General features: G+C 39.6%; 1 protein-coding gene and 1 pseudogene across 1 annotated transcript in view; both read left to right on the forward strand.

The window, feature by feature from the left end:
• The window catches only part of COL6A5 (collagen type VI alpha 5 chain), a 117,647-nt gene that overhangs the window by 27,706 nt on the left and 77,334 nt on the right, over positions 1–12,607 (forward strand). The window contains exons 4-6 of the mRNA XM_019726036.2: positions 3,994–4,626; positions 7,523–8,083; positions 11,203–11,757. Of these exons, the coding sequence (XP_019581595.2) occupies positions 3,994–4,626; positions 7,523–8,083; positions 11,203–11,757 (1,749 nt within the window). The remainder of the gene's footprint in view (positions 1–3,993; positions 4,627–7,522; positions 8,084–11,202; positions 11,758–12,607) is intronic.
• On the forward strand, positions 288–1,726 carry LOC109444536 (NEDD8-activating enzyme E1 catalytic subunit; annotated as a pseudogene).

Consider the following 12,607-nt stretch of genomic DNA (forward strand, 5'->3'; position numbering starts at 1 on the left):
TGTTTGTTTTTTTCTTAGAGGTAAACTCTCTCTGATGAGTGTCAGGATCTGCTAAAGCCAGAAGCTTGACTCGTTTCCCCTCCCTGCCATGGAGTCATTTTGCGTTTGTTTTTTTACTTCTAAAACACACATTTATTTCACATTTTAACATTTTTTATATTAACAGGACATGTCTTTCAGTCATGCTTTAAAAAAATTCCCGAAGACTTGATATTAAATAGTAGTATATCTTATAGTAGACTGGATCTTTGAATCGAAAAAATATTAAAAATATTTCTAACAAGCTTATGGGTGTGAATAAGATCAATTAAAAGCAGCTCAAATGGAACTGACTCAGTGCCCTGACTTGTATAATTTAGGACTTCAGTGGGAGATTATGGGAGATGGTGAGGAGCTGTTGGGTGTGGGGACACTGGAGACAGGGAAGGTCACTGGAACCACATAAAGAAATCCTTTGAGCAATCTGGACCCTTCACATGCTCTGGTTTTGAACCGAGCACTGAATCTCTCCAGTTTTTGTCCGATACATATAAAGTTCTAGTCATGGGAGCTGGCGGCTTAGGATGTGAGCCCCTGAAAAACTCTGGCCCTGTCTCGTTTTAGACAGTTTCATATTATGGAGACTGTAGATGTTTCCAATCTAAATAGACAATTTTTATTTAGGCCTAAAGATGTTGGAGGACCCCAAATTGAAGTCGTTGCCGAATTTTAAATGACAAAGTTCCTCATTGCAATATAGTTCCACGTTTCAACAAGATTCAGGATTTTAATGACACTTTCTATTGACAATTTCATGTAATAGGGATGTGGACTGGACTCGATCGTAGCCATAAGCTGGATAAATGGCGTGCTGATATCTCTTCTAAATCAGGAAGATGGTGTATTACATCCAAGCTCCATGGTCCCTTTGATAGACGGGGCGGGGGAGGGACAGAAAGTTTTAAAGGAAATGCCTGGGTGATCTTGCCTAGAGTGACTGCTTGTACTGAACACACACTGGAACCGTAGCCGCCGCAGGTTAATTTTCCCATGTGCACCACTGCATCTATGCCCAGGCTACCCAAACACTGTAGTGAGTATGTAAGGACCTAAGGAGCAGCTTTTTGGAGAAAGGGTTTCATTAGATGGAGATGATCATGTTTAGTGGATTTTCCAAAAATCCCTAGAGAGAGCATCACAATATAATATTAGGGGTGTTAACATATAGACTCACGCAAGGAGTAGTCAAATGAATCGTTCGCGCAGTAGCTTCCACAAATGCAGTCACTGCAGCTGTGTGTGTCACTGAGGTCTTTTAAAATAGGCACAAGTGCATATATTCCTCATAATAATTGTTTGATATTCAGTGATGTACATAGGCTGTACACATACACATGGGAAGCAGAAAGAAAGGAACACTGCCCAGCTTATAGCCAGCTTCCACCGAATATTCACTTTTCTCCATCAGCTAAACTACAGGAGGTTTTGGATTATCTAACCAATAGTGCATATCTGCAGATGAGATCTTCAGCCGTCACAGCCACATCAGAAGGAAAAAAACAGAACACTTTACTTACAGTCAGTAACCTCTATTGAAGAATGTACAAGATCAAATCTCTCCAAGATGTTGAAAGAATTGGGACTTATCGATGGGCAAGAACTGGCAGCTGCTGGTGTCACCACACCACAGACTGTACTATTCAAACTTCATTTTACTTCTCAAGGAAAATGTGTCTGCACAAAATAGGAAAACTTATGGAAATATTATACTTTGTGAAAGCTAAAAAACTTAATTTGATTTAGTTTTAGCATCATTATTGCTGGCATTTGACTTTTTTAATATGGCGAACCACATTTTTTCTTCATAACTTTCCCTTGAAGACAGAATTTGAAGGTTGGTGCTTGTAAGCATTTTCATTAATAATACGGGAAATGATGTCTGGAGAGAGAAGTGATGAGCAAATGTACTGCTTCTTTTAGAGGAGGAGGCAAGCATCCACTTGTATGTGAATTTTATTATTAGGGTCAAAGAATGCATGCCTCAGTTTTCGTTTGAACACATATCCAAAAGATATCCCTTCTAAGAAAATAAAGTTTTAAATAACATTCTATGTTATAACTTGACATCTAGAGCATATTGAACATAGCCTACATCTTGCTTGTTTACTATTCATTTAATTGTGGCTGTCCAAATGAATATTCATCCCTGAAGAGGTTACCCTGTCCATAGTACTTTGTAAATGGTGTTATAGCTGAATACCTGTGCATTGAAATGGGAAATGTTTCCCTTAGCTATAAAGTGAGGATAATAATGCCTACTTTATTTGGGTGAGATGGCTTGTGTGGCATTTGCCACACAGTTTACTGTTATTAATAATGATAGCTATAAACACGAAACAGGTCATGTTGGGGGTTTGTTTTTGCCACCTGTGTGGGTTCAGAGTACACGTAGATTTATGAGCATTATTTTTGATTCCACAAATACTTCTGAGCTCCCACCAGGCACCAGATACTGCCGGGATTGAGATAAGTAAGACGTGCCATCTGGCTTCCAGAGCTCACAATCCTAATGGGTCGTTCTTGGCAAGATTGAGCTTATCTCTTGGCTATACTTTCCTCAGCTGTGGCTCCTTCACCTGTGCCTGGAGGAGTTTCATATGCACATGGTGTACTCGCCCCTGGATGCTAGATTCATAGAACCAACTGCTTGCCTGGTATCTCCAAGAGTATCCCAAACTTAGCACTGTCTGAAATGGAACTTTTGAGTCCCTCCTGCAACTTGTTCTTCCCTATCACAGAAAAAAGATACCAACAACCAACATCCACTCAGCTGTTCAGGCCAAAACAGTAGGAGTTTTCACCGCTTCCCTTTTTCACTTTCAACACTTGCATTCAATTTATCATCAAGTCCTCTCTGTTCTATCTCTAATTCATACATCAAAACTACCTTTGTTGTTTTATCTTCTCTGCTGTTATCCTTGTCCAAGAACAATTATCTCTTTCCTGGACTCGGGCCACTGTTTCTTAATTGAGAGCCCTGAATTCATTATTTCCCCTCAGCCACTGGGAAGGCATTTCAAAGATTTAAATAAGCATATGATGCCCCTATGATTTGGGCCCTGCCTCCCTCTGACCTCATTCATCATTGTTCCTCTCACTCACTGGCTCCCGCCACTGTGGACTTCTTGCTTGTTCACTGTCTATTGTTTTTTTTTTTTGCCAGAATTCCTCTTCCCTCTGAACAACATGTAGCTGAATTCTTCTCTTTATTCATATCTCTACCCAAATGTTATCCTCTCAGAAAGGCCTTTTATGACTTCTTAATGTCTCAGAAAAGTTAGTCCCCACCCTATATCCCCAGTCTAGTAACTCATTCAGTCATCTGTTTTATTTCCTTGCTAGCACTCAGTACTGTCTGAAAGAATATAATCTAGTTATCTGTCCTCCCCACAGAATGTGAACTCTCTGAGGTCAGAGATATTTCTGTTAACTCATCCCTGTATCACAGTGCTTGAGAGTGGTAGTGGTGGTTGTGGTGGTTGTCACACTGTGGTGTTGGAAGTGGTGGTGTGGTGGTAATGGCAGAGGTACTGGTAATGGTATTGGAAGTGGTGGTGGTGGTTGGTTGATTGTTTTTGTTGATGGTGGTAATGGGGGTGAAGGTGACAGTGGAGGTGGAAGTGAAGGTGGAGGTGGTAGTGAAGAAGGAGGAGAAAGTGGTGGTGGTAGTCTTACTGGAGGTGATGGTGGTCATGAAGATGATGGTAGTGGTGGGAAAATTGGTAAGAAGCATTCCTCAGGTAGAGGCACAAGCATTGCAACGTCTCGGAACTCCATGACCTTGTAACTCTTGTTTGAAACTTTTGTCTTTTGTTTACTAAAAGAAAACAATACTAACTTCGTTTGTCATGACTACCTCTGTTTTCACTAATATCTTCTGACAATCTGTAAAGTGCCTTTCTCCCTCTGGACTGGTGATTTATACTAATCCTCATACTTTTTCTCTCTCCATAGTTCCCTTACCCGTGACCTGTCAGAAAGATTCACTAGCTGACCTTGTGTTCCTGGTGGATGAGTCACTTGGGACCAGACAGAATTTAAGGAACCTGCAGAGCTTCCTAAAGAATATCACCACCTCCCTGGATGTAAAGGACAACTGCATGCGGCTTGGACTTATGAGTTACAGCAATAGAGCCGAGACTATTTCTTTTCTGAAATCCAGCACAAATCAATTTGCATTTCAGGAGCAAATCCAGAAGCTTTCTATCCAGACTGGGAAATCCAATGCTGGGGCTGCCATTGAGAAAATGAGGAGAGAAGCCTTCTTAGAGTCAAGTGGCAGCAGAAGGGCACAGGGTGTACCTCAGATCGCGGTCCTGATCACTCACAGACCCTCAGACGATGAGGTGCGTGAGGCTGCAAAGAGACTTCGTCTGGAGGACGTAACTGTGTTTGCCATGAGCATCCAAGGGGCCAACAATACCCAGTTAGAAGAAATCGCATCTTACCCTCCGGAACAGACAGTTTCCATGCTAAAGTCCTATGCAGACTTGGAATCTTACAGTAAGAAATTCCTGAAAAAGCTCCAGAATGAAATATGGTCCCAAATTTCTACTCGTGCTGAACATATAGATCTTGACAAAACTGGTATGTTTAAAATAATACTTTTCTTATTATAAAAGTAATAGGAGTGATTGCCCAGGATCAGGAGTGAGGACTGACTGAAATCCGATAAAGAAACTTTAGGAATTAAGGAAATGTTCTAAAACTAGATGTTGGTGATGGTTGTAAAGCTTTATAAAATTACCGAAAATCATCGAATGATTATAATGGGCAAACTTTTTAGCATGTAAATAAATTGGGCCTCAATAAAATGTAAAAAACTTAAAATGTGTTAATTATAAAATAGTGAAATAGTATTGGTGAACATAAAGAAGACAAAATTGTCTGTAATCCTATCTTTCAGGTAAATCTGTTCTTAACATTTATTTCTCTTGTCTTTTAGTCTCTTCTCTCTATATACTTGTGCACACACAGATACACACATGTATATTTTTAAAAAATAATACAACATTGTGTGTTTCAGTGCTGTCCCACAGAACTTTCTGTAAAGATGGTAGTGTTCTCTATCTATAAGGCAGACACGAGCTACATGTGTCTAGTGAGTGCTTTAAATGGGACTGAAGTCACTGAAGAACTGCATTTTAATTTAATTTAATTTTCATTTGTTTTTATTTTAATAGCCACATGTGTCTGGTGGTTGTCATATTGGACAATGCAGGCATATGTAGCTGGGCTACTTGTTGTATCAGTTACAGTTACATTTGGGTGTGACTAACAGACAAAAACATAACAATGACTTAAACAGGATAAAACGATTTTTTTCTGTTTCACAAACAAGTCCTGAGGTAGGCAGACTGAGCTGGCGTGCTAACCAGAGTGCTAAGGATCCTGTCTCTTTCTGTGTTATTTCTTTTGCTCTTTGTGGCCTTTATGCCCAGGATCATAAATAATCTAAATTTTAAAAGTATGCTCTTTCTTCTAACTAGTTGCAACGAATGACTAGATAAAGTGGTATACAGACTCTTAGGAAAGTTAAACCGCCGCCCCCCTTTTTTTCATAGAATCTGCTCAACAAAGGAAGGAACATGGAGAGCTCTTCTATTTAAAAAATTTGTTGAAATCTTGTGAAGTACCAGGCCTGCTGGGCAGGAGTAGAGAACTAGGCAGTGTCTGCTTTGATGGAGCTGACATTCTGTGTCAGGAAGCAGCCTGTGCTCAAGAACCAATGAATAAGAAAATTTCAGAAAGTAATGAGTATCATAAAGAAAACAGGGTAATAGGATAAACAATGACTGATGAGCTTTTGCTGGAGGGGAAGAGACAGCCTTTTTGAAAAGCAGGCATTTGAGTTGGCACATCCATAGAGACAAGAGAAGGAACCAGCCGGGCGAATCTTTGGGGGGAAGAATTTTCCAGGAAGAGAGGAGGGCAAATGCAAAAGCCCTGGGCCACATTCAAAGTACAGAAAGAAACCCAGAGTTTTTGGAGCACAGTAAGCATAAGATGAAGAATTGCTGGAAATAGCATCAGAGAGAAAAGCAGGGGAAAGATCAGGCCTCTTTTTTTTTTTTTTTTTTTTTTTAATTCTAAATGTAATGATAAATCATGTAAGTAGAAGTGTCATATGTTCTGGTTCTAGTTTTAAATATATTGCTCTAGTTGCTCTGGGAAGAAGAGGTTATTGGGGAAGTAAGAAGGTCATCTACTATGTTGTCACAACTCATTACTTAACCAAGCCAAAACTCTCCCCACAAGCAATCAGCCACTGTCTCGTAGATTCTACTCCTAAATATCTCTTAAACCTATCCTTTTTTCTCGATCCTCACTTGCTTTAGTCCAGTCCTTTGTTATTTCTCATCTATGGTGTTGAAATAGTCTTCTAATTAATTTTCCCTGCCTCCAGTCTCAGCCTCTTTTAATCATTCATTCAAGAAATACTTGTTGAATATAGAATTGTATGTCAGGCACTGTACTATGTATCAGGGAAGCAGAAATATAAGATATCATCTTTGTGGTGAAGACTCTGAAATTATATTTCCAAAATACAAATGTGGGTATGTTTCTCTAACCATCTTCAGTGGCTCCTCATGCAGCATAGTAGGATCCAAACTACTTGTCCCAGTGTCTCAGTCAGATTAATTTAATTATAGAACACAGACACCCACTTAAGCTGGCCTAAGACATTGTTGCACTGGCTATTTCTTCTGTCTGTTCGTTCTCCAGTTTTTCACATAGCTAACGTTCTTCCTTGAAGTCTTTTCTCAAATGTCATCTTCTTTATTTAACACTGTTCAACAAAGGAAGGAACATGCAGAGCTCTTCGATTTAAAAAATTTGTTGAAATCTTGTGAAGTACCAGGCCTGCTGGGCAGGAGCAGAGAACTAGGCTCCACCCCCACCTCTTAGCATTTCTTTTCGCTCTATTTGACTTTCTTTTTGTAATAATACTTTTATCTTCCTAAAATACTAAAGAATTGATTTATTATCTTCATCGATTGTTGTCTCTCATGACCTAATATAATGTGACCTCAGTAAGAGCAAGGATTGTTATCTCTATTTACATTTTGATGTATACATAAAAATAAATAAATAAAAATAGAAGAAGGTCATCTCACCCTGTTTCTCAAGAAATCATAAGACATAAATGTCTAAAAAGGAAGGTGACAATACTACAAAAACAATTTGACTTAGAGCCTGGAAACTCAGAAATCTGGTCCTTACTCTTTAATTTACTGGCTGTGTGACCTTAGCCAAACCACGAGGCCTTGCTCTGTTTCACCAGGTTGTTGCAAATTTCAAAGGTGAAAATGGGCGTGGTCATGCCCAATGAAGTGTACGGGCTCTGTGCAAACCTGAAGTGTCCTCATTCTTTAGAACCTTCACAGCCTCATGTTCCTCTACAAACCCTCTTGTTAAGTTCTCTCCAGAGTCTCTATAACTAACGAAGAATGCACTTTCCATTTTCCTTTTTTTTTTGCAGGCTGTGTGGATACCAAAGAGGCCAGTCTCTATTTCCTCATCGATGGCTCAACCAGCATCCAGATAAAGGAGTTTGAGCAGATCAAGGAATTTATGTTGGCCGTGATAGACATGTTTACCATTGGCCCAGACAAAGTCCAAGTGGGAGCTGTGCAGTATTCACATAAGAAGAAAGTGGAATTTGATATTCATATTTATACTAATGATGTGGAACTAAGAAAGGCTGTTTTAAACCTCAAGCAACTCAACGGCAACACTTATACTGGAGCAGCCCTGGATTTCATGCTGCCCATAATAAGGGCGGGAAGGAAGCGTAGGTCAAGTGAGGTTCCCTGTCATCTCATTGTGCTGACGGATGGGTGGTCCCATGATGACGTCCTGGAACCTGCTGAGAGACTAAGGGCAGAACAAATCACCATTCATGCAATAGGCATTGGGGAGGCTAACCAAACACAACTGCGACAAATTGCTGGGAGAGAAGAAAGGGTTAGCTTTGGGCAGAACTTTGATGCTTTAAAAAGCATCCAAAATGAAGTTGTTCGCAGGATCTGCATTGAAAAAGGTAAGCAAAACAAGAAAGGCTTCATTCTCTGCACTCCGTTAGTGGCTTCAGGCAGACCAACAGCCAGGCTGAGACAAGCAGTGAGGTGACCAGTGGTCTGGCTAGCATTTTGTTAACTTCCCTTATCACTGTGGAGGGATTCATTCCCTTACTTTAAACCCATTGCCAAGGTTGGAGAGTCCCTCTATAGACAGCTGCCCTGGGGCCACCTTGGAAGTCAGAAGTAGGAGGTTGCTAAGAGTGTGTCCTTGAGAAAGCTCACTGCTGTGGTGCTAAGAGACTCTGTTCTATGTATGAACTGTGCGTGTGTGTATGCGTGTGCATGCACTAATAGAGGCACATGAGTACAGTGAAAAGAAAAGGGGCTCTGGCTTTAGGTAGATCAGGGTTCCACTCACTTTTCTACTTGATCTTCAAACTTCCTTATCTATAAAGTGAGGCTGATACTTACATCAGAGAATCCTTGTAGGTTTAGCACAGTGAAACACCAATCATTTCTCTATTATGAATGCATGTCTAGAACATGTATAGCTATTGTTTATTTATAACAAATACATATTTGCATTTTTGTTCTGATTTAAAATTAAGTAACAAATGTTAGGAAGAACAACTTTGCACATTCTTGTGTCTGATTGGTATTTATCTTATTAATTATAGCCATTTACTAACTGAAGATGGCATGAAAATATTGAGTGCTGAGAAGCATAGTAGCTTACTGGTTAAAAGAAAGGATGCTGGAGTGAGAGTCCAAATTCAAAACCTAGCTTTATCACTTAGTAGCTGTGGACCTTGAATAGGGTACTTCCTGTCTACCTGCCTTGGTCCCTTTTGGTGACTTACTGTGAAGCTTAAAGGTGACAATGTATGTGGGACACTTAGAGGAGTGCCTGGCATCTTGTAAGTGCTACATAAAAATCAGCTATTGTGGAAGTTGGTTAAAGTGTTCACTGATGAGGAAAGGAGAATTCTCTCTTATTTGAACTCACAAAAGTGAAAAATGTGTTGGAATTTTCTGAGTCACTCAAATCAGAAGGAAAAGAAACAAACAAATAAGTAGCATTCACAGCAAAATCCTAAGTCACAACTTTGTTCATTGTTCTCTCTGGTATGTAGTAATATTATGGTTACAGTTGGGTCTTAGGAAGAATACAAGAGTGAAAGGCTCCCAGCATTTCCTGGGGTTGATGCCAAGAGAAGTAAAAGGGTTTTTCAGGAAGAATAAAGTAGATTGTGTCTCAGACCCTCTCAAGGAAGAAGGGCTTGAGGGAGTAATCTGAGGAGCTGCAGTGCATCTCTTACTGACCAGGTAGTTGCACTTCAGGTACCCAAACACTGGCATACCTGAAGAAGCAGAAAAGCTGTGGACAGGAAATGAACCATAAGATAGTAAACACAGAGGCTGTTAACTAAAGAGCCAAAGCTCAAGGGCCTGGAAAAAATTGGCTAGTCTCAGAGCAGATGTAGATAGAGTGAGACACAGTATATTGGGTATGGGGCAGGTGAAGCGGCTCTAACAAAAAGACCCCAAATGACACAACACAGAATATTATTTCTCTCTTGCATAATAGTCTAGGGTAAGCAGTCCAGGTCTAGTGGAGAGGCTATTCCATGCTCAATACATAGGTTAAAAGTGAAGCTCCAGTTCTCACCACACATCTGTGGAAAGGGAGAAAGGGCCAGGGGAGCCCACCATGCTTAATTATTTTAATGTGAAGACACAGGAGCGGTCAAATCACTCCTGCTTATATCTATTGGCCAAAACTTAGTCACAGGGCCACATCTACCTACAAGGAAGGCTCAGAAATATAGTCTTTACCTGGTCAACTATCTGCCCAGCTGAAACTTTATTGACAAAGAAGAGCTGGAGGACAGATAGTAGAGGACAAGAAGTAGTCTCTGTCACAAATAAATACAAGGAGGTAGAGCCTGTCACTACTAAACCATGTAGAAGTCTACTCCTGAGAAAGTAGGTGTAGTGAAAGCGAGAGAAGCTTCCCATACTTCACAGCAACGGGGCTTTGCCAACACCACAGACATCTTCAGTGACCTCCCTATTTGTGACTTTCAAGATGGCACCAGGGAGGCTTGGGTCTCAAATGATGGTTTTAGTCCTCTCTGGCGGGCCTTACCCAGCAATTAAAGTAGTTAAAAATAATCAGCATCTTTTTATTCTTCTATGGCTGATGCTAATTGTTCTATTTTTAAGTACAAGGGGTAGACTCTGTGAGTGTTGAGGGAGGGGCTGGTAAGAGAATGGCAGTGATAACTGATACAGAAAAGGGATAAGACTAAAGATATACATGCTAAAGACAATATGTTTATGTATTTTATATATACTTATACACACTGTCACAACTCTGTACCATGAATTAATCACACTTTTTTCCATAGCTTACAGAAATTGGTCTCATATGTGTGTATAGATGTACATGTACATCTATACATAGTCATATTGTATGTCCATTTCCAAACAGTAGGGCATCTACTGTTTTATGTGTAAATAAAGGAACAGTCCGTGTTGAATGGATATGTGCTTACTGATGCACTTATTATCTCTAATAAAAGCTTTTCACCCCACTTTCTGGTATTGATTTATAGTGTTTATCAAATCACTTTAAATTATCCCAGGAAATCTTTCTATGTAAAGAATACTTGGAATTTTGTTTTTCAAGAATATACATAAAACACTGGAATATTATTCCTATGAGTACAGGGAATTGGTTGCTTTTTTTCTGATTTCTTTTTTTGATTCCTGTTGCATCCTTAACACACAGCCTGCTGTCTGGCATTGCATACACTTCAAGAATCAGGAATGAATGAATGAAGGATGAATAATGTATCGTGCGTGTATGCACGCATAAATGAACGAATACACACTTTGGAAGTTGCATTTTCACTTTAAAACTTCTTGAGTGATCTTCAATGGATTGCCAATGTATGTTTCTAGTCAGCAGGCTTCTGCAAACAAGTGAATAAAATTTCAAGTGCTATAGCAGTTGTTTGAATTGATGTTTGATGTTTTATGAGTAATGCATTTATTTCTGCTGTACTGTTTCTACATATGTTGAGAACCATGCCAACCTGGTTTATTTGTTTCTGATCTTTTTGATAACATGCAGGATGTGAAGACATGAAGGCTGATATCATGTTTCTGGTGGACAGTTCTGGCAGCATAGGACTTGACAATTATGGGAAAATGAAGACCTTTATGAAAAACCTGTTAGCTAAGATTCAAATTGGTCCAGATAAATCTCAAATTGGCGTTATTCAGTTCAGTGGTTATAATAAGGAAGAGTTCCAGCTTAATAAATACTTCACACAAAAAGAAATTTCAGATGCAATAGACAGAATGTCTCTCATCAACCAAACCACTTTGACTGGAAGTGCACTAACCTTTGTAGATCAATACTTCACCCACCCCAAGGGGTCCCGTGTTGGGGTCAAAAAGTTTCTCATTCTCATAACGGATGGAGAAGCGCAGGATGATGTGAGAGACCCTGCACGAGCTCTTCGGGACAAGGGCGTGATTATCTTCTCTGTGGGGGTGTACGGTGCCAATAGGACTCAGCTAGAGGAGGTCAGTGGGGATGGTAGCCTGGTCTTTCAAGTTGAGAACTTCGATCATCTGAAAGCAATAGAAAGTAAACTCATCTTCCGTGTGTGCGCTCTCCATGGTAAGTGACGAGGACTCAAGGATATAAGCTATTGACTGTATAGTGGGTTGCACTTTGGGCTTGGCCTTTAACTGGACTTTGATATTAAGTTTCAGTCTCATCTATGTTATATTAAAGCACCCATGACCTCCAGGGATATTCCAGACTAACAGTTATGTCAGTCAGCTTGGTGACTTTAAATACATCGCAAGAGGTTCTCAGGATTTTACATTAAATTTCCAACTCCTTAGTACCTGCATACCTAAATTTTCCAGAGCCAATTTTTAACCCCAAACAATTCCCCAGAATTGTTTCTTGGCTACCTATAACCAACGTGAAGCAGTAGATAATTAGAAATACAAATTTCTCTTTCTCTTTGTTAAATTAAATTCAGTACCATAAGAATCATCCCCCCAGAAAAACCTGTTATTTTAAAGATGTAGTATGTATTTTCATTACTGCACATTATTATTCTTAACTTCTCTCAGGTAGGTAGTTTACATTTGCCTGTTCATGTACCCATCCTTTTGGAAAATTTTAATTCCTTACTTTTATAATTGCTTCAGGGTCATCATTTTTAGCTCACAAATTGTGGTCCTCTTCTAATTGAGCAACCTTTAGTTTCAGCCTATCAACTTTAATGGCTGTTGAATGAACACTTGCTATAAATCCACATGTAACACTAAAAACACCTGTGCTTTTAAATCTATTATGTGCTGTTATCTATGTTTTGGATACAATTAAGAGAACAAACCAAAGTATTAGTAAGTTTGCTGTATGTTGTTCCCCTGGCAACATAGAGACCTCCTTTGGGCTTCACTCTTTACAATTATGTGTGTGAAATTTTCAGAAAGTTAACAAATAAAATGTC

The sequence above is a fragment of the Rhinolophus sinicus genome, linkage group LG10, assembly GCF_036562045.2.
Source record: "Rhinolophus sinicus isolate RSC01 linkage group LG10, ASM3656204v1, whole genome shotgun sequence".
In the NCBI taxonomy this organism is placed as follows: Eukaryota; Metazoa; Chordata; class Mammalia; order Chiroptera; family Rhinolophidae; genus Rhinolophus; species Rhinolophus sinicus.